At 29.3% G+C, this 23744-nt stretch overlaps 2 protein-coding genes across 2 annotated transcripts in view; one reads left to right on the forward strand and one right to left on the reverse strand.

Moving 5' to 3' along the window:
• The window catches only part of LOC142319636 (UPF0415 protein C7orf25 homolog), a 34299-nt gene extending 15826 nt beyond the window's left edge, over positions 1 to 18473 (forward strand). The window contains 4 exon segments of the mRNA XM_075357150.1: positions 736 to 950; positions 4538 to 4704; positions 12009 to 12265; positions 18103 to 18473. Of these exon segments, the coding sequence (XP_075213265.1) occupies positions 736 to 950; positions 4538 to 4704; positions 12009 to 12265; positions 18103 to 18180 (717 nt within the window). The 3' untranslated portion in view covers positions 18181 to 18473.
• A 622-nt stretch (positions 18474 to 19095) lies between these two features.
• LOC142319643 (uncharacterized) overlaps positions 19096 to 23744 on the reverse strand; it is a 47605-nt gene continuing 42956 nt past the window's right edge. Inside the window, exon 5 of the mRNA XM_075357164.1 lies at positions 19096 to 19456. Coding sequence (XP_075213279.1) covers positions 19357 to 19456 — 100 coding nt within the window. The 3' untranslated portion in view covers positions 19096 to 19356. The remainder of the gene's footprint in view (positions 19457 to 23744) is intronic.

Consider the following 23744-nt stretch of genomic DNA (forward strand, 5'->3'; position numbering starts at 1 on the left):
CTGCAACTTGTATGGATGGTATTGCAAGTCCTTCACTAACATTTTTCGAACACTTGAACTACGCAATTGTAAAGATGCTGAGAGATGACGGATTGACCGATGTGGACTTCATGTGACAGCATCTTGTAAAGCTTGTTGAACATTCTGTGGTGTATGGACGGTTCGCTCATGGCCTGGAGGTTTTTTCATTGCCGAACCAGTTTCCTCAAAATTAGATATCCATGTTTTAATTGCATGTGCTGATGAAACACAGTCGTGCCATCCCAGAATAAAATTCTCTACGTGCTCCCTCCACACTGTCATTGTTTTTGTAAAACGCTTTGATAGCAAATGCACATTGCGCACCACTCCAAGGATCCATGACAACTAAATGGCAAGTTAGGTTAGAGAGGCTGGTGCCACTTATCAAGTGGTACCAATCGCCCACGGCTACCAACACAACTTTCAAAATTTCCTGTTTCTTTGAATCAGCCTGTATATGTATTTATATAGATTTTTATATAAATTAAAAGTGAACTGGATGTATTGGGATTTATATGAAAATGTACAAAACTACAAGAAAAAATTCATGCAAAAAACTAATTTATGTGTTGGTAATTTAAAGTATTAATCATCCAGGTGCATGATCCTTCAGATTATGTACCCTTATAACAATATTTAACAATACCCAATTTTAACAGTACTTTACATAAACTTATTTAGAGCAGAAATTAATTAATATCCATTTTTTTTCAGGTTTATTTTTTCTTTGCATCAGGTGTGACAAAAACTTTAGCTGATAGTTTAAGTAAGTTGAATATAAATATAATAGGTAATGAAATTGAAGAGAATTTTTATGAACAAATAAATAATTTTAAGTTAAATACAGAATTTTTTTCTGAAAGTGATTCAGATGGTTTATCTGACTGTGATAATTGCGTGTATGATAGTTCGGCTGATCTTCTATCAAAGTAAGTTCAAATTGATTTATGTTATATATTTTGCTATGTATTTTAATTATTATTTTTTTCAATACCAACTCATCATGTTAATCTTGTATTTCCTTTTATTTTTGTTTTTCTTTTCTTTGAAAGGGTAAAATTTCATTTTACTATAATAACTGCGGACCATATTATCATATTTATGATGCTCTTTTTTCAATGAAAAGATGCTGTTACATTGGTGGTACTTGTTATTAGATGAGACCACTTCTCCTTTCCTCTAATCCTCGTCTTGTTACTTATGTGAGGTTACTTATTAATAATTGATTATATAAGATTATTTAGTTGTAATAAAATTATTTGTACAAAAGACATATTTAAAAATTTTCTATGTTTTACATAGTTTTCTATATGCACATTGATTGTTGTGTAAATAATTGAGTTTGAATAAAACCAGTTTTACTTGTATAATATTTCTGTTGAGCTGATACTATTAGCTGTTGTATTTCTGTTAGCAAGCCAATACTATCTTTCTTTTTACACCATGGTGATGGTCACAAATTGTGTGATTCTGTTTGTAATAAATGTTAACATGATTATGTAGGCTGTATTTTCAATCTTTGCTTTCAGAATGTATAAAAAAAAAATGTTAAAAAATAGATACTATTTTGTCTATTTAAGGGTATAATTGTGTGTATATAATTGTATATACACAATATATATATGTAATATTATTAATTTATTTAAATTAAACTTTTTGTAGTCCATATCTCCTCTGTATGTAAAATCTAGCTAATTATATAATATAAAACTTATTCAGCCACTCTGCAAAGTATAGTAAGAACACTCTTACCTTACTTTTTTTTCATTAAAGCGCTTTTGGGCATAAGTCCGTCTTCAGTAATGTTTTTTGTAAATTTTAACTTTTTACTTCTACACACAATAGATAACAAGATATATTAAAATTTATAGAAAAAATATTTGTTCAGCCAATAAAAAAGAAGAATTTATTTTTTTAATTTTAAAATGTCAAATTAAAATTCCCTAAATTTCACAGAAAATCCACAATGAATGGCATTAGAAACATGTAAAGTCTAATCACCCATGGTCACAAAAAATTGGTACATGTAAAAACTTGATTTTATTTTGTACATTGAACAATGAACACTGAAAACAAAATCAAGAAAGAAATATGTGTAATAAAACAAATATTAGTATTTAATGGTTTTGATAGTGAAATTATAGAAACCCACCAGGTTGGTCTAGTGGTGAACTCGTCATTGCAAATCAGCTGATTTCAAATTCTAGAGTTCTAAGGTTCAGATCTTAGTAAAGGCGCTTTTACGTGGATTTGAATGCTAGATTGTGGATACCGGCATTCTTTGGTGATTGGGTTTCAATTAACTACACACCTCAGAAGTAGTCGACTGAGACTGTACAAGACTACACTTCACTTACATTCGTACATATTCTCCTCATTCATCCGCTGAAGTAATACCCTATGGTGGTTCTGGAAGCTAAACAGAAAAAAGAGAGTAGTAAGTGGTGGTTGAGAGGATTTTATGGGAATATATAGGATTAAATGTAATGAATACAATAAGATTTATATTGGTAAAATTAACAGATCTTTTAAAAAAAAAAATTATGGAACATTACAGTGCTTACAGAAACAGAAAGAGGAGGTGTATATAATATGGCTGACTATTTGTTGCAATGTAAGCATAGTATTACTGATTATAAAAATAACTTAGAAATTTTGGAAATTTGTAACAATTCAAAAAATGAGTATACTTGAAAAATATATTTATAAATTTTTACAAGAGTTTGAAATGATTAACCAACAGATTGTTTTTGAAGATGATGTTTTAATTAAAGACATTGTGGGTTGTAGCAGTTTTGTGGTTGTTAGGGTTTATGTTTGCTAAATTTTTATTTCTTTTTAATGTTTGTTATTTGTTGATGTAAGTGTAGAATTATATACTGACTGATGATGCAGGATCCTGCAAAAGTCAACTATTGGTATTAGTCTTTTTAGGTTTTTCTCTTACTGGGTTTGGTGGTTAAGTTGTTGTTTTTTGAGTTTAATTGGCACAGTGGTCACTATGTTGATGAATTATTTGAATCTTCAGATTGATATATGTAGAGACATCTGTTATTTTTATAAATCATGATTAATTATTATATTTATGCATTTAAAAAGCAACATTTATAATTTTTTTTAATGCATTCATTATTTTAAATTACATTGTACAAAAAACTTGATTTTTATTTCTCATATGAAATTTATCATGTGGTTATAATTTATCATTAGTGATTATCAATGTGATTAGTAACTTATCATTTATCATGTGAAATTGTAGGAAAATTAACGTTGAAAAATTAAGCAATTTCAATTACCTAGTCTATGTCACAATGAAATTTTTTTCATGTTTAATGCAGATGTATCCATATTTTAATCCATCATGTTTGGCATTTTTCATACAACATGAATATCAAATAACATGCTTATGCTTGTAAGCTGATGTGATATATTAATTTTCTAAAAAAAGAAAAAATACCGGTTCCTGGCAAAGTTGGGAACTCTGGCTATCGAGGGTACTTTTTAGGTGAAAAATTAAGTGGAACATACAGTGTATAATTATGCAAGTAAGAAATTATATAAAAATATTCAACTATTTGATTAAAATTTTGAGTTACTGGCCCGTGGTGTTATAACTGGTTAAGGACCAGTTAAATGGCAAAGATTAAGTGGCAACACACCATATACAGAAATCATCACACCAAATTTCATCCAGATCAGTCTTTCCAGTCTGAAGATATCAAGCAAAATAAATATACTTATGTATGAAAACTTTCTGGAATTCAATTTCAATGCTAAAACTGCATTTTTTTTAATTAAAAGGATCATGAAATGTCAAGATCTACAAAAAACTATGATTAGCATATTTTCCCTTGTATGGTGTATTACACTCTATTACACTTAGCATAAGGTTTATACAGTCGTACACCTTACACAGCCAGGAAAGTAAAAGTAAAATCTTTTTAATTAAAAGGAAATAAAAAAAAAGTATTCTTGGTATGGTGAAGGATGCCAAGAAACAAGAACCGTTTGCATGCAAAGATTGGTTTTAAGACAGTTAATTATCCATTTACATTTTAAAGCATTGATTTTCAATATAATACTATGAAACATAATTTTGAACTAATTTAAAAACAAAATTATTGAAATGAAACTAAAAATAAATAAAAAAAAAGATTGGCCTGTACTTCATTTATGAAAATAAAATTATTGATCAAACGCGCCAAAAGAACACATGATGAACTTAAATAAATTATTAATTGTAAGTAGACTCTAAAAGAGATCGCCGTGCTAATGCCACTCATAAACAATTTAAAGATTGTATGTAGTTAACTTCTGAAAAGTTATTTTAGAAAACACTGAATTAAACATAGTTGATTTCAAGTATCTGTGGTGTGTGATTTATTTGGAGTGGCAAGTTAATTTAATTTTAATTGTGTAATGATAAGAATTAAGCATGAAGAAGTTTTCTTATTTTTAGATTAAATTTATTTCTAGTAATGCTAATTGATATTTTTCTTACTCATAATATTCTTAGGCCAGACATAACTACCATTAATTTAGATGTATCTACTATGATTGCGTATGTTTCTGCTCTAACTAATGGTGGTTCTAATTGGATATTCAGAGAACCACTGCTTAATCAGCAGGCAGAATGGGAAAGAAAACGACCTGTTAAACCTATCTTAGATGAAATTATTTTTGGTAAGTGTAAATCTGTCGCTAAAATGATTTTTTATGTGAGCATATTATATACATTGAATTAAGACTAAATTGTGAATTCAGATTTACAATTTAATGTGTACTTTTGTGAATTTTTCTGCTTGGTGTTATTGAATTGTTGGTATTAATCTATAAAATAAACTGAAATTATTTTAATATTTTAATATTTCACAATAATTGTAGAAAAAGAACCTGTTGAGAAAGAAATATAAAAGCCCATTTTTAAACAGTGATAGTACCAGGTGATGATACAACACTTCTTTGTGTGTTGATGTGTTTGTATGCACACATACACATGCATACCATGGAAAAGTCATGTGACTTCTTCAAAGTTAAAAATGTATCATTGGTAAGTTTTGTAATTTCAGTATTTTTGAATTATATTTACATAAAAATGTCAACCTTATGTTGGATTTAACCCCCAAAAAATTATTACAAGAAATCTGCTATGAAGCATAAAGGTCTTTCGCTATTAGAGACAGATTGCAACAGTTGAAAACTACTTAAATAAACTGGAACTGTCTGCCTTCCAAGTTAGCACCCTAACAGAAAATATCATCTGTTTCAAAACGTCTTGATTATTATAACCTCTTAATTTAAATTGATGGCTCTGCTTGAAATGTGTACAGTGGAAGAACAACATGCTATGATAAGAGTTTTGTTTTCTGAAGGTGTAAAACTAGCCGAAATTCAGTCATGGCATTTAATGAAGTTATTGTTTAAAACATGTTACTTTAATTTTATTATATGAGGGTTATTTTTTTTCTAGGTCTGATCAGTCACGAAATTAAAACCACAGTGAAAATAAAAAAAAATTTTATTTGTAACAAGTTATTACATAGTTACGCTATCTCTCTACATAGTCGCCACTGCGATTTAGACATTTGTCGTAGCGTGGTACCAACTTTCCAATACCCTCATCATAGAACAGAGCTGTCTGTGTTTTCAGCCATGTTTTTACGCTGGTCTGCAGCTCGATGTCTGTGCCAAAATGTTGTCCTCCTAGCCAGCGTTTCATGTGAGCAAAGAGGTGAAAATCAGGTGGAGCCAAGTCCTGGTTGGCTAGGACTTGGGGGTGATCAAACGCTGCAGGAGCTTCTTTGTTACAACTGTAGTGTGCAGCCGAGCATGTCATGGAGAAAGACAATGCCTGATGACAACATTCCTCTCCGCTTATTCTGAATTGTCCTTCGTAGATGTTGAAGAGTCACGCAGTATGAGGCTGCAGTGATGTCGTGCCACATTCCATAAATTCCACCAAGAGAACTCCATTCCGGTCCCAGAACTCAGTAGCCATGCACTTTCTGTTGGAGAAGGTTCGCTTGAACTTCTTTGGTTTACTGGGAGAATGAGAATTCATCCACTGTTTGGATTGTTCTTTTGTTTCTTCAGTTTCAAAATGGACCCATGTTTCGTCCCCTGTGACAATTTTGTTAAATAAATCTTCTCCTTCATTGTGGTACCGCTGATGAAATGTTAGGAAGGCGACCATTCTCATTGTTTTGTGATGGTCGGACAGCATCTTGGGAAGCCATCTCGCACACAGTTTGCGGTACTGAAGTCTGTCACTCACAATGGTGTAGAGCTGACCTTGAAATTTCAGGAAACGAATCACTCAATACAGAAATTGTGAAATGACGATTTTCTCGAATTGCCTCATCCACACTTGCTCAACAAGATCATTGGTTGACACTCGCTTCCTTCCCTGACCGCCTTTATCATGAATATCTGTTCGTCCTGCTTTAAAGTTCCTGCGCCATTGTCGCACTTTGCTGTCACTTATTGAAGTTTCACCATACACATTATTTATTCGTCTATGAATTTCAGCTGCATTACATCCCTCAGCCTGAAGAAATCGCATTACTGCACCCACTTCACACTTGGTGGGAGATGCTATTGTTGTAGAATGTTTACGTGCTAGCTGTATGTTCAGAAATAAACTAAGTGAGACGGCGTGATTGAAGGCCATACTAGAGACGGTGCGCAACACATATGCGCAAAGGTTCATCTGATTTTTACACAGGTTTTTATTTCCCGACCGATCGGACCTTGAAAAAAAATAAACCTCGTAGTAGTGGTTAAAGTATGCAAATGATGTATCTTATTTGTTTTCTTTTACCTTTTTTTAATGTATCTTTTTTAATGTATTTTTTTTTTTTTAATGTATCTTTAATAAGAATCTTTTCATTATTATTTATTCAAATCATACCTGATACCATGTACTTGGAATATCTACTGTATTTTATTATACGCAAGTATTGTGTGGTAATAGCATGTTCAAGATTGCTCATCATGTTCTTGAATGATAATCAATTTATCAAGGTAGCCACATTTTATTTACAAAATACTTAACCTGGAATGTGTAACTAATTCAACCATCATCATTCTACCCCTAAAGATTTTACATGGATGGCAGATGATTTATAGTCCTTACATTATGTTCATTTTGTTAGGATGGCAGATCTTTTCAGTTGTTTTAAGTAACAAGTATATTATCTTACTACTACTATTATTTTTTACTATTACTTGTACTATTTTATCTTAGGATTGTTCAGGTCAGGTCTGAAGGGTGAACAAAAGGTTTGTAACAGGACATTGTACAGTACACACAGTTACTTTTGTACAGATTTGAATACTAGATTGTGGATACTGGTGTTCTTTGGTGGTTGGGTTTCAATTAACCACATATCTCAGAAACAGTCGACCTGAGTGTACAAGACTACAGTTCATTTACATTCATACATATCATCCTCTGAAGTAATACCTTACAGTGGTTCTGGAGGCTAAACAGAAAAAGAAAAAAGTACGCACAATACAAGTTCGATTGTGATATTACAAAGGCTATAGTTATTTTAATTACTCAGGTTTTTCTGTTTGCAAACTTTAGGAAAGACTGGGGCCAAACAATGTTCTATCAAAACCGCCCAAACAGGTTTATCGAACTCTGTAGCACATTTTAAACAATTTAAGTGAATGTCTGGAGAGTTGCCTGGTTAAAGATAAATTTTACCTGTCCTACTCCCACTGGTAAATTCACTAGTCATAATTTTCAGTTTAAAAATACAGTGCTGTACCATAGAATCAGTTAAACAAACAGTATTGCGTTAAAGTGATTGATCAGATACCCAGTAGCCAAATACAGTACAGTAATACTGTAGTCGTGTCAGTGAATGCGTTTTCATTTTAGTGTTTCTTCCTAAAACAAACTGTACAGTTTATTTTTAAAAAAGTGGTGTTCTCTATTAACTCCAATTCATTTCTAATGAATGATGAAAAATATGGTCTCATTCCACACCATATTTCGATGGAAGATTACCATGATGAAGATGATATACCACTCTCAGAATGGATTCAAACTCTTAACTCAACAAAAAAATCAGCCTTTCAAGAATACTCAGTAGATGACTACACAACAGCCGATGAGGAAATATATACTACAGAAATTCCAACTAATGAAAATATTATTACTGAGGTAACTTATAGTCTTGCAGGTGGTAGCAAAGCTGAAACTGAAAATGAATCTACTACTCTCCCAGTTGTATCAATGAATGATGCCAAAGAATGTTTTAAAAAATTAACGAAGTTGGGAGACTAATAATGTAAGTGATGAATTTGTGGAGTACTTGAATAAACTACAAAACTGTTTTGATTATTACAGGTATAAGATTATTAAACAACAAAGATAAATGATTATTTTAAAGCTAATTAGTTTGTATGAATTAAGTTTTGACATATTCTGTTAGAATGAAGAAAAAAATAGATTAGAATGATTTTTTAGATTTAATAAATGCAGTTTGTGCATAAAAACCTGTGACAGAAATTTTTGTGTGGTGTTTTTTGTTACTTTCCTTGATGATTTTGATAAGTATAAATCAAAGTATACAAATAAAGGAGAGAAAGTAAACGTGCATGTCATATGTAAAATATTTCTGCTGTATATAGTATATAATGTACAAGCCAAACTAGCATGTTGGAGATGTGGTATTGTACTCTATTTTTTGCTCCTCATGTTACAAGTTCACTCATAACTGTATAATACCCTAGTCAACATATCATGTATAAAATTTCACTATTGATGTACTTAAAAAAAAAATTTACTCTAACTGTTGTTTTGAGTAAACTGTCATGCAAAATGAATGATAATAGTGAACTGATACATTTTTTGGGTCCAAAAAAATGACTAATTTTCATAAATCCATTTATAATGTTAACTTCAGGTGTAATATTTCATATTTCATGATTTATTTTTTTTACCCACCTGTTTTTTTCTTTATATCTGTAACTTTTTATTAATTTTAACAGGTTTTTTTAAATATGAGGTCTGTTAAAAAATAACCTAATTTCTATTACTCTGGTGCTTATAGATATATTTTAAGATATTTGGTTAACATAACTGCATACCATAATGACTAACACATAATCCCTCATTATCCATGTTTATTACAATTAGTTTTTGTGTAGCATTTTTTCAAAATACAACTTTGTACAGATTAATTGAAACAAGTACAAATTTTTGTATTTTGTTGTTGATCAACCTGCTTTCAGATGTTTCTCTCCAAATATCAGCTGATTATATTTAAAAAGTTTTGAGACGTTTGTAGTTCAGTAAGTGCTCAGTTCTTTTTTCCTGGTTATTTTATCATTTTGTTAGATTTTTTGTATATTTTTGTTTGTGTGAATAGAGAATTTTTAATAATGGATGAAATATCTAAGGAAAAAGAGGGCTGTTTTGATTGCTTTATATGAAAAAAACTTCCTTTATTCAATGAAATGTAGCTGCTAAATGTAAGATGTGTTACGTACAGTCAACAGAATCATTAAACTGGTTTAGTATCACCTAAATGCAAATGAAATTAACAGAGGAAAAGGGCTACCACTTCCTTCACAAAATTATATGTTTTTGATAAAAAAAAATAAAGTAGATCTTTAAAAAAACTCCTTTGACTTTCAAAAAGATCTTGAAGAGGTTAGTATGTAACTACGATTCATTAGAGGCTGGTTATAGTGCTTGTAGACCAGTCAAAAGCAAACTTTAGCATCTGCCATGATGTAAAAAAGATTTGAATGGGCTAGAAAATATAAAAGTTGGACTCAGGAAGGCTGGAGAAAAGTATTATTTTTTGACGAATCCCAGTTTCATGTTTAGGGAAAAAGAGTACAGCACGTGTGAAGAGCTGAGAAAAATTTAATTAAAATTTGGCCATACTAACTACCAAATTTTATTGTAATGTAAATTATTTTACTTATTTTAAAGAAATATAATAGAGAGTAATATATTACTCACTATAAAAAAATAAACCATTTATATTACAAAAATAATATTATTTTAGTTAATTTGCACAAGGTGTAGAAATGCTTTGGTTTGATTTTTCAGTGATCTTTGTGATGAGTGACTTTTACCAAAACAAAATGATTCAAGAGGTTTAAGGGGACTGTCTGAGCTGCACGTAATACTTCAAAATGGTTCAGAAATTCAGAAAGTGATCAAGAATCTACTGAAGGCATTGCTCATCCAAGAAGACTATTTATGTCAACACACATATCCTTCCTACATTGCCTGATTTAGTGAAGTCAAATAGATTTTGAACAGTTTCCCAGGTAGCGAAGAGACTGGAATTCAATGGCTTTATGTCACAAAATCTTAATTGAAAAATGCATTGTGTTGCTGGCAAAATCCTTTAGAAACGCTTGACATAAGAGCAGAAAGACAATAATCATTAATGATCTATCAGGCACTTTTGAATTATGCAAATGATGAAACCTTTTTATCAGTAAATAATAGTCAGCAGTGAGACATGGTTGTATAAGTATGATGTGGAAATAAAATCTCTGTCAACACAGTGGGACAGAGAATTGTGACTGAGACTGAAAAAGGCATGCTAGCAAAACCCATTCAAGCACAAAGGTGATGTTCACATTTTTCTTTTTTTTGATATTAAAAGCGTTATTTACTATGAGTTTCTACTTGTAGAATAGATGGTCAACTGACAAAAATATCTAGAAATCATCAGATGATGCTGCAAAAATGTGAGGAAGAAGAAAAGAGAATTTTGGCATGGCAACTTGTATTTCCTTTACCATGAGAATGTGTCAGTCTGTACATCATTGCTAATTCATGAGCTCTTTTTTTTTACAGATAAGTTGCTCTGTGTTATCCTTCACCCACTGTATTTACCTGACAAACCCCTGTTGAATTTTTTTTTATCCCCAAAATTAAAATTGCCATTAAAGAGACATTTGAGATAACAGAGTCCATGAAGGAAAATTCACAATACATCCTAAAAGTTGTTTTTAAAAGGGCATTCCAGAGCAGTTTTTCAAAGTGGAAGGGATATTTGAAAAAATGTGTAGAAGGAGAGAAGAGTACTTTTGAACTTAATTATACAATGGTTTAAATATTAAATAAACTATTTTTTTATCAAAGTTCAGTTATTTTTTGATCAGACCTTATGTAATTGACATCTAGATATTTTTTTTAATATTCTCATAAATGGAATTTCCATATGAGTAATATTGTTGAGTATTGGGAAATATAAATGATTAAAGTTGTTTGGTTAGCCAATATTGTTTATGTTTAAAAAATATAACAATTTATAAAATGTATATTTTCTCAAAGATATTTCAAATGAATAATCTAATAAATAAAAGACATGGCAAGAAATAGTGAAAATAAATAATTTTATTATACTAATGTAGTAGTAATTTTGTATACATATATGCATACATTTACATATTGTGTGTATTACTGATTATGTAAAAGTTCCCAGGTTCTATACCTTTTAATTAAAATTTGTGTAATGTTTAGTTTACATTACCTAATGTATTTGTAGCAATAGTATGTTATCAGTAGTTCTTTTATATAGTGCAGCATATTTTTGCCCGATAGAGTTAGGTATTTATCAATTACTATAGGTTTTTTTTTTTAGTAATTTATAAACATTTTAATATTGTTTATTATTTTGTTAACTTTGTAAACCACAGGCTTACTCACCCAATACTGGATAACCTTTTCTTATGATAGAAATTAATTTTATAGAATGTGAACAATTCCAAGCTAAGTATGGTTAAAACCTAGAATCATCTAGATGAAAATAGTACTACTGCTACTACTTTGAGATGCAGAAACATTACTATTTTGCTATAGAGATGAATATAATACTAATAGTATGAGTATAGTAGTATTGATTATAATTATACAAAATATTTTAATGTAAGTTATTTGTATAATTTATACTTGTATTTTTTTCCAAATATTGTAGTAATCTTTAAATGTGAATATTTTTCAGGTAAAAATTTAATTTGTTGTGATACTGCCTATAAAAGTTTTAGTAAAATTGTTGAAATAATTGGTGGTCCAAATGAGAAGGAAAGAACTGAAAAACTTTTGTCTCATGTTAAAGTTGTATCAGATGTACCATTTTCTGAGTTAAGGCTAGGTGGAAAAATTAAATCAAGATCTTTAGTGATTTTTGGTACTGGTTATCATCATAAAGCCCTGACTGCAACTGCCAATGAAGGATTTATACGAGCTGCCAAACATCAGGTACTTTATTTAATCTGTCATTAATCTTATGTAAAAATCTTTTTGTTTACAGAACATAGACAGGTAATTTTTTAATTTATTTTCTTCTTTTACTATTTTAGTTTTTTCTTTTTCTACCATCAAAAAAAATAAAAACATATTTCTTAAAAATCAAGTGTAAGAAACTATTACTTTTTTCTTAAGTTCAATTGAGTTAGTGTCTGTATGTTCATATACAAGGCATTTGCATAACTGACTGTCACAAACCAAATTGTAAGCTAAATAAATATGTAAATTGAAAATTTTACTGCATCATTTTTGGTATTTTTAATAAATCTAGAATCAGGCCATTGAAAAACAGCTTATTTAATTTATTTGCATGCCCCAAAAATAAAAAGATGAAACTTATTCTTGTCATAATTTTGTTAATCATCCGTGCCCTTAAAAGTTAATGGACAACAAAAAATATTTATACAATATGATATGTTTACATTTAATGTAATGAGGCATTCACTTTAGTGTGAACAAAGTACAAAAAAGTTGTAAAGACTATTTCTTTTTATTTAATGTTTCTTCCAGTTGTTTCTTGGTGAATTGTTATATTAATCACTTTTAAATTGTTACTATAAAAATAGTTTTCTGTTCTGATTACCAAATGTAGATGATCAGTCGAAATTATACATGCACCAAAAGATATCAAAAGTTCTCGTTCATGTTTAATTTTATCATTTTTACTTCCTTGTATGAAGTAAAGGAAGTATTGTGATAGTGAGATTTCTCGGTTTTCAGATTTCAACAGACATATCCATTTTGACTAGTTTCGGCATAACGTCTGTATATGTACATACATGTGTGTGTATGTATCTCCCATAACTTAAAAAATATTAGCCGTAGAATGTTTTTAATTTTGGATATGAGACTTATAACATCTAGTTGTGCACCTCCCCTCCTTTTGATTGCAATCAACTGGACCAAGTGTCCAAAAAATTTGGATTTGTACTTTTTGTTAACTGCAGTAATCAGCTCCCATTGAGAGTTTTTCAATGATATGTCATAAGTGGTACTTATTTTCAATGGTTTCAGAGTTATAGCCAAATAAAATTTAAATTAATGAAATATTTGGACTTACAAGGGGAAGGCACGTCGGTCAAATCCAACTTCATCTCCTTTTTTTTAAATTTAAATATATTGATTTATTAATAATTGTTAACCTTTGATTGTAAACTTATTTTTACTATAAATAATTCAATAATAACAATAAAAAAAAATAAAAAATATCATAAGTTATTAATAAAATAAAATTTTATGTACTTTTCATTTATAAAAAAAGTGTAAATTTAATAGGCATACAAGGAAGTCATGTGTTGTCCATATAGATTTTTTACATCATAACACTGATTCATGGATATTTAATTAAAATACAACTAGTCATATTTTAAGCATATTCTTTATTAATGATAACATGTTTTAAATGTAATATTTGTAGGTGTTATTGTTATTTGTAGCTGTAATTGTTTGTGTCTATGTAGTTTTATTTTTAAAGAATAACTAAATAAAACAATAATACATATCCAAAAAAATTACAATGAAGTTGTAAATAGTACAGTAAGAGACTTGCAAATATGATATCTTCTGCTCAAAAAACGAAAAAAGAAAAATTTGTTTTATGAGGCCTTTAGCGGCCTGATTTCATTTATTAAAAACAAATAATCATAAGAATTGTATTATTTCTGTAAATGTGATATGTATTACTTACAAATAAAATCAGGCTGGTAAGAATTTTGTAACAAATTTTAATTTTTTTTGCTTATTATATGGAACACTTAAACATTGTTTATTTATTATCTTTACTGTACGAGGGTTATTTTTTTCAAGGTCCGATCGGTCACGAAATTAAAACCACAGTGAAAATACTAAATTTTTTATTTGTAACAAGTACTTACATAGTTACACTACCTCTCTACATAGTCGCCACTGCGATTTAGACATTTGTTGTAGCGTGGTACCAACTTTCCTCATCATAGAACAGAGCCGCCTGTGTTTTCGGCCATGTTTCTACGCTGGTCTGCAGCTCGATGTCTTCGCCAAAATGTTGTCCTCCTAGCCAGTGTTTCATGTGAGCAAAGAGGTGAAAATCTGATGTAGCCAAGTCCGGGATGTATGATGGGTGATCAAACACTTCCAAACGAAAACACTGCAGGAGCTTCTTTGTTACAGCTGCAGTGTGCGGCCGAGCATTGTCATGAAGAAAGACAATGCCTGATGACAACATTCCTCTCCGCTTATTCTGAATTGCCCTTTGTAGACATTGAAGAGTCACGCAGTATGAGGTTGCAGTGATGGTCGTGCCACGTTCCATGAATTCCACCAAGAGAACTCCATTCCGGTCCCAGAACTCAGTAGCCATACACTTTCTGTTGGAGAAGGTTTGCTTGAACTTCTTTGGTTTACTGGGAGAATGAGAATTCATCCACTGTTTGGATTGTTCTTTTGTTTCTTCAGTTTCAAAATGGACCCATGTCTCATCCCCTGTGACAATTTTGTTCAAAAAATCTTCTCCTTCATTGTGGTAGCACTGGTGAAACATTAGGGAGACTACCATTCTCATTGTTTTGTGATGGTCGGACAGCATGTTGGAAACCCATCTCGCACACAGTTTGTGGTACTGAAGTCTCTCACTCACAATGGTGTAGAGATGACCTTGAAATTTCAGGAAATGAATCACTTAATACAGAAATTGTGAACTGACGATTTTCTCGAATTGCCTCATCAACTCGCTCAATGAGATCATCAGTTGACACTCGCTTCCTTCCCTGACCGCCTGCATCATGAACATCTGCACGTCCTGCTTTAAAGTTCCTGCACCATTGTCACACTTTGTTGTCACTCATTGAAGTTTCGCCGTACACATTACTTATTCATCAATGAATTTCAGCTGCATTACACCCTCAGCCTGAAGAAATTGAATTACTGCACGCACTTCACACTTGGTGGAAAATGCTATTGTTGTAAACATGTTTACGTGCTAGCTGAGTGTTCAGAACTAAACAATGTGATGCAGCGTGATTGAAGGCCATGCTAGAGATGCTCTGCAAAGGTTAATCAGATTTTTGCGCAGGGTTTTATTTCGCGACCAATCGGACCTTGAAAAAAATAAACCTTGTATATCTATTGTCTATTACATATATTAAACATGTATTTTTTTAAAAGAAAATTCTAACTTGATAACAGATTTTGATAATAGAAATTAGTGTCTTCCCTTTTTTGATATCAGTATAGTTTTGTTAAAAACAGTTTTATTTGTATTACAGAATAGATGATTATTCTTTTTATGAATTACTGATTGTTATCTTAGGAATTTATTATTAAAATTTATTGCCTTAGAACAAACAAATCGAATTTCATGGCCAATTATCTTTGTTGATAGCCATTTCATTCACTTCATACTGTATTTTACCTTTTTTAATAAAACTAGTATAATGAGCTTTACGAATGAAAAATTTGTGATGTGATATTGCACTTATTACTTTGTAAATGTAACCCTTGACTTTTATCGTTAAATTCTATTTTAAAAATCATATTTATTTCTCTTCTATTTATTCCTTTTTTAATAAAACTAATATAATCTCGTAAACTAATACTTTTATTTTTTTTTTAAAGAAGTGATGGGAATTAAAATATTGTTTCACCTTCAGTACTTTCATTTACATAATAACATTTACTATTAAAACAAGCTGTAGTATATTTTCTATTAAATCGTATTATATTAAGTACATTATCAAATTTTTGTATGCTACCCACTATTATCAAGTACTGCTACCTAGTGATGTGATTCATAAAGGTACATTAAAAAAATGAATAAAATGACATATTCGAGACTCGCGGTTTACCAAATGGAAAAAAAACCGTTGTCTAACAAAATTTGAGGTATCTTTTTAAAGTATAATTTATTAGTAATCTAATTGAACTGAAATATAATGTTTTCCTTATTTAAAGCAAGTTCAATTTAAGCATAGTAATACTTTTACTTGAATTAAGAAAAATAACTTGTTTGAGTAGTATACTTGAGAAAAATTCCTGATGTGTGTTGTGCAGCAATAAAAAGTTATACTCCTCACTGAGAATATTTATAAGACTTTCAGTGAGTGTAAAAAGAAACAAAAATTTGGAGGGCTGAATTTATCTTTAAAAAAACTTAAATACTTGTAGATAAATTTTTATTTAAGTCTTGTTGATTTGTTTTTAAAATAAATTTTAATTTTAACAACAGTTTATTTATCTGAATATAAGTACTGTACTTTAAAAAATCAAAGTCCCTGGACTTAAGGGAATGATTTGGAATATCAAAGTAAACAAAAAATTTCATAAAGTATGATAGGTACCCTATCTTATTTTTCCTCTGTGTGACAATTTCTGTTTTGTCAGTAAAAATGTATATTTTAAAAAAGGATTGAAAAATGTTAATGTGGTATGAACTCTAAAAAATAAGTTTAAAAATTCTGAAATGGTGGCCATTAAAGTTTTTTAATCATTACTAGTTCTTAAATATCACTTTATCAAATTACGTTTTTACTAGATAAAATCTTAAAACTTTTTATGGTGAACAAAATATCTAATTTGTTCAAATCAAAAAATCAGTTGATTACAGCTGAAAGATGGCTGAAATTATTGAAGAGGATTGTAAAAATTATGCAGTATATGATAGCTTTGGCATGTTTTCACTTCCTTCACTAATAGGATTAATAATTTCTATTACTAGTAAATTATTATTAACAATTCAATAGAAATAAGAAACCTAACTTTGGCCAAAACTATCAATATAAGAGGATCAGTGTAAACAATGAAATCTGTTAGTTTATTATCTAGGTTTTAGATAACTTAGATGATAACCTTTTTCAGATGAGTAAAACTTAGATTTGGAGTTTTCCATGTAGGTAACAATAATTTAAATTACATTATGAAAATGGCTCAGTTTGCCTGGATATGATCATTTTTGTTTAATTAGTTGAAAATGAAGAATATCTTTTTTTACTAAGCAAGGTAATAGTATGCGAAGCAATATTATTATTTATATCATTATTACTAAATAATATTTAGTAAAACACTGTATTCTATACAGAGATATTTATAGAGTATGAGTAACTCTACATCAGAAAAAAAGATTTGTGTATTACACATGTTTATATTTATGTTGTAAAGTTTTAATACCCTAGGTAAACATTTTCTATTTGTGTGTGAAAATTCTCATTGTCTTGTCATTGTCGCATAAGAGTGAGTTGAATATGATGATATCAGAGCAAAGGGAATGCATTCACTTGAGTTATGATCTTGTCTTTATATTCAGTTTTTGGTATCGCTAGCCTGTGGTGGGGGAGAAAAGTTAGTAGTTCCATTGGGAGGCTTGCTGGTACAGTTTCATTTAAAAAAAGGAATTATAATATTAGTAGTGTGCTGGATCATGATGTAATCTATGAAACACAACAAGAAAATTAATAATCTGGAATCGTAATAAATTTCTTTCTCCTTAATTCCTTAATAATTTTACAAAACAAAAAGTTTGTTTAATTTCAAAAAACAAAAAGTTTGTTCAGAATGTGTCTAACAAAGTATAGATTTTTTTAAACAATCATGGTTTTATTGTTTTTTAAAGAGTATTTTATAATTATATTAATGGTTATTATACTAACTACTCATCATCGAATGAAAATTGATAAATTGAAATATATATTTATATAAAAGTTCAGCATCAATTCTATGTTTTGTCAGTTTTATTATTTAATAAAGTTTTCTTATTTTTAATGTAGCTTCCTATACCTTCAAATTTTTTAATCAGTTTTGTTTTTTTCTTTTTGTTACAGGGTGTTGATTTCGCTGTTGTAATTCATGAATCAAGAGCATTAACAGAAATTAAACAGGATAATTACTTACAGCCATGATCTTAGTGTATTGCTGTTTTCTAAATTGATTGGTTTTACATATTATATTCCATTATTTGTTTCAGTATTGCATCAAAATCAATTTATGTTCCTTACAACAAAATTGACCAATAACAAATAACTTATGCACAGACATTGGTAGTGTGTTGACTTTAATAATGAGAGTCAAAAACTTGTTTATATTTCATTCTTTTTGTTTTAAATGTGATTGAGATTATTGTTTCAATAATAATAATAATAATAATAATAACAGCCATTAGATAATACATTTATTGATATGATTAGAAAACAATCAAAAATAATCTTTAGATTTTTTTTTCTAAAGAAACTTTGTTTTAACAAATATTTTTCAGTAGTTTTAATAGATTAATTTTAGTTACTTTTATTTCTTAATTAATTCCAAATTAGAAAAATTATTTTACTATTAAAACATAATTTTCAGTATCTTTTTGGGATTAAATGTATGTTCATGAATAAAGTTTAAAAAGCAATCGCATGTTTTGAAATGAAAACAAAGCAAACAAAACATATGAAGTGTATTGGCTGACTAACACAACATGTGCTATTATGAAATAGGTTTGTCAAATACTTTTTTTTAAATTCTATTAACAATTAAATAAAATATTGTAATTTGTAAGATATTCAGTACGTTATAATTTATATTTTATTACATCAAAAGCTGAGAAGGTTATGTTATGCTTTTGATTTTTCCCATGAAACAGGTTAACTAATTTTTAAGAAATGGTTGGAGTTACTGAAAATTATAATTTTTTTAATGATTACAATCATCTGAGCTGAAATTGCACACACTTTCAAAATATTAAAAAGAAAGTTAATTACAAAAAATTCTTGAAAGGTGCATTACACTTTTCTAGCTCTCTTACTTTTATCTTGTATTAATGAAAAGAAAGTGGATACGATGCAAAAGCAAAGGAATTGTATTATTTTAACTAATAAACAATAGTATGATTTAAAGATTAAAACACAAAAATTAAACACAAGATTTAAACAAAACAAACAATTAATACAAAAATTAAATATTATAAATTATTCAAATAGGATTAAAAACACAAAAATTAAAACACAAGATTTAAACAAAACAAACAATTAATACAAAAATTAAATATTATAAATTATTCAAATAGGATTAAAAAAGAATTCTATAACTTATAGTGCTCAATGTGACTCTTTGTGAAGTTGCTGCAAAGCTAGCTGATCAGGTATTAAATCCGAGAGTGACAAAGGATGCATGTTACAACATCCCTGATAAGGACATCTGAAGAAAAAACAAAGTTGCTATTAAAATAAAAATGTAAAGTTTATAAATTGATAAAATCATAGATTGTATTATAATTGCTAATCTGCTTTAGTAATGGAAAATAAATTAAGATTAAAAATTTAGTAATGCGTAAGACAATAAAAAATGATAAAACACTTGAAATAAACTATGAGAGCAGAAGCACTGCTATATATTTATCTATTTCTTGGTCAGTGCGTTTTTTTTTTTTAATATAAACACGTGTTTCTAACAAGTATGCTATGCTCAGACTGATTATATTCAGTCTATGAAATACATTTAGCACAGTTCCCGTGCAGTTAGTTTAGAATTGTTGGATCAATAATTAATGTTTTTTCTCCTGCTACAGCTTTCAGACAAATTGAAGTAATAATAGTTAATATAGTATGCACAGTACTATTTTTGAAACCAACACATGTTATTATATTTAACGACTTTAGTGTTGAGTTGAAATTTTTTTGCAACTTTAAAAAATAAAATCATGAGAAAGCAGTTAAATTTTTTTCTTCAAAGTTAAATTTTTTTCTTCAAATTTTACTTCAATGTAAAAGAAATTACAACAAATAAACTTGCTCAACAAGTATTTATTATTTTGTGAACTTAAGACAACTTAACTTATTTTGTGAACAAGACACTGAACATAAATAAATTTTATTTGTAAGAATTTTAAAGTATCAATCTCTCAATATCCTTTATCAGACTGATAATGCACAACATTATTTCTAATAACTCAAGATTTCTTAAATTTTTTAATACTTTTACATTTATAATAAAGTGATGATCAAAATTTGATTCGTTTCTTCTTTTACTTTTTATGATCTTAAATATTCTAAAAAGACTTTTTGTTTAAAGGTCTCATTGGTTTAGCTAAATATATTAGTTTATGATTAAATGAATTCTATAAATATAACTTCTGTTAAATTATCGGGATACCATGACATGACGGCCCCTTGCCTGAGTAGGTCGAAAATCTGGTTTGGCTCTGGCCCCAGTCAAACCAAATAAAATAAACATATGTATATTTTTTTTTTTAACCATGATATACATAATATCTGTCTTCTTCACACTGAGGCCTGAAGGAAACAAAACAGATACCGAGCAAGGCAGTATCAATCGGATGTACACAAAATTGCGTGACAGCTACTGCATGCCTGATCTAGTTTCTTGTAACAATAATAACACAGAAATAGTTGCCTATTGCTCGGTGTATTCTAAAAGGTTATAAATTGTTAAATATACTAAAGTTATCTCTGATGGTAATTTTGTTTTACCATTACAGTAGTAATTGTCATACACAGTTAGTAGTTATAAAAAATAATGGTTTAATGAAATGATAAACATAAATAGATCTGTAAATAATTTTTTAAGTACTTTACACAAATCCTGAAATACTACTTACATGCATAAAATAAATTAAAAAATATTTTATGATTTATCATTTTTTCTTTTTTTTTTCTTAATTTCTAATGGTGAATCACTTTATAAATAATCACACCCACTAAACACCTCCTCATCTTCATCTACAATAACATTACATTCTGAGGAGTCATTTTCAAAATTAATAATGAGTTTATCCACCTTGATATCAACAAAATAATTCATCTTCCACATTTTTTCTTCTTCTTCTTGCAACACGTGTTTAACACAGTTCTGCTACTTTTTGCTGTTACCTCAGTAATAGTAAAACCTACTAATTTGTAAGTTTTGTTATTCTGAACTACAAATCATTTTGCTTGACTCCATACTAGTTATGTCCATTTGCTTCAACCATATCAATTATATGTTTATTAAATTTTTGCTTATTTTTTTTTTACTTTCTTCTAGTAGTTCAACCTTTAAAGATGTAAAATGAAGTAGGATTTGTTTTTCTTTCAGCTATCTATATCTGCTTTTAGTCAGGATGTATTTCGAAGTTTTTCTAATTTTATACTATGGTATCCTACATTATCCATAACAATTACACTATTCATGTGGAATTAATTTTATACCAATATTAAACCAGTTTAAAAAAAAATTACCATTCATATCTTTATGGTAATCATACTTTGTATTGAATTCAAAAACTAATGCGCCATTAACATATCCATCTCCATTCTCTAAATGACCTACAATATACTATTTTCCTTTGTTACTTGCCAATTTTATACTGGTACTTAAGCCAAACAAAAAAGCCTGTTTAGACGTCTTACGGAAGTGTCACACCAAACTTTATTGGGTGAATCTCTTGTTCACCTTCATCCAGATAAAAAAATTTTTCCTCCTTTTTCTAAACTCTTTAATGTTTCAAATATCTACTTCGCCAAATCCCTGTTATCTCTATCAATGATAAAATTACTTTTTCCTGTAAATTTGAAACACATTGATAAAAGAAGTTTAAACTAGCCTGACTAATTTTCGTTAAATCCAGATCACTTTTGACAGCTGAAAGTATCTTATTGAGTGTGGGCAATTCATTTTTAAAACAGATTTTAAATGCTCTCTTTTGTTTTTTTTTGTGTATACTATTCCATAATTTTTCTTTTCAGCTTGTGATCTCTCAATACTTGAAATGGATACACCTGTGAATTCAGATGTATGTGCTTCTACTAGTTCCCTTTTTTCATCTTTTCCCCCACTTCCTAATATTTTACTTTTTCTATGTATAACTATACAGCAAGAAGGCCTCAATTATTAAATTTCAAAACACTTTAGTCATACATTTCAGTATGATACTTATTCAAATCAAATTAATAACAAAAACAACATTACTCAAAGTAACTTCTATCATGAGCAATTAAAACACCACAGTTAAAATAACAATGAAGTTTCACAAGACCAAGTAATCGTTTATAAAATAGTGTCAGAAATATAATTTGTCATAAAACATATGTCATAAAACTATAGGGTCTAGCAGAAATAACTCCCCGATTTCCCCACTGCTGCTGCAGTTATGGGTGTTCAATTTTAGAGCTACCGGTTCAGTTTTAAAGAAGAAACCACCAGGTAGGCCACGTTTGAACACACAAAAATATTGAAGCAGTGAGACAAGCATTTATACAATCTCCAAGTCACTCAGCTCTTAAACATGCTGTTGTGCTACAAATTTCTGAAAGGACTGTAAGAATTTAATTTGCCTTTTTACAGCTTCATCCTTACAAAATAATGGGTCATGCAGCAGCTAAATAAACGCGACTGGATTAGCTGTATCGCTTCTTGCCAGGTAATTCTGGAAAATGTTCCAATGAATTTGATTGCGCTGTCAAGTGACGAAGCCCATTTTCATTTAATGGGTTGTGTTAAATAAAACTTTGTAAACTGGACAGAAAATAATCCTTTACTACTTCATGAGCGTCCTCCTCTGAACTCTAAGCGTTAAAATTTGGTGCATTGTTAATAATAGGGTCATACTGTTTCGAGGAAGAAACAGTATAATCGGTTACAATAACTTCCAAATGTTATGTGACTTCTTGCTACCAAGATTTAATGAACTCAGAAATCAAGCTGAAATTTATGGGTTCAATAAGAATGAAACCATACTGTTTGTTTGAGCAGTTTCATTGCTCAAACAGCAAGATGATTTCTTCAGATAAATGTTCCTGGGCATCTTATTTCATAACAAAGAGACATTCCACGGCCTGCACTGTCACTCAATCTTGCAGTAAGTGATTTTTTTTCTCTGGGGGACATCTAAAGGCTAAAAAATCTTTTTTAATACAAGACAAGAACCCTCGATCATTTAAAAGCTGCTATCGATCAACAAATCACTGCAATACCATTGGAAATGACAAGTAAAGTAATGCGGAATTTCAGAGAATGTTAAAGACCTGTATAGATAATGAAGGTCGGTACATATGAACAACATAAAAAGTTTAATAAAAGGCATGTAAAAATAAATGCAAACACTGTTGTTCTTTCAGAAAATATTTAATTTTTTTTTATAATTTTGTTGCATTGTCTATTTTATTTACATTTCAAATTGGGGGAGTTATTTCTGCAGGGCCCTGTATAAATAGCTATGATGTATGCTATTATTGATATAACATTGTACATGACATGAATTGATTGCAATTCAAATACTCGCACTAATACACAGAACGTTTGTTGACTCTAGGCCACAAGTAGCAAATAATATGAATATTATAAAATTAGGAAACTGAAATTAGTGTACATTTTTCAATAATAGTGCGTTATTTACATTGCTGTAGAACTAACATATTTATAATTACAAAATAATAAGTAATAATGTGATAATCTGAGATTAATAACACTTTTAAGTAATTAATGTTCT

Source organism: Lycorma delicatula, chromosome 1 (assembly GCF_047948215.1).
Source record: "Lycorma delicatula isolate Av1 chromosome 1, ASM4794821v1, whole genome shotgun sequence".
Classification (NCBI taxonomy): Eukaryota; Metazoa; Arthropoda; class Insecta; order Hemiptera; family Fulgoridae; genus Lycorma; species Lycorma delicatula.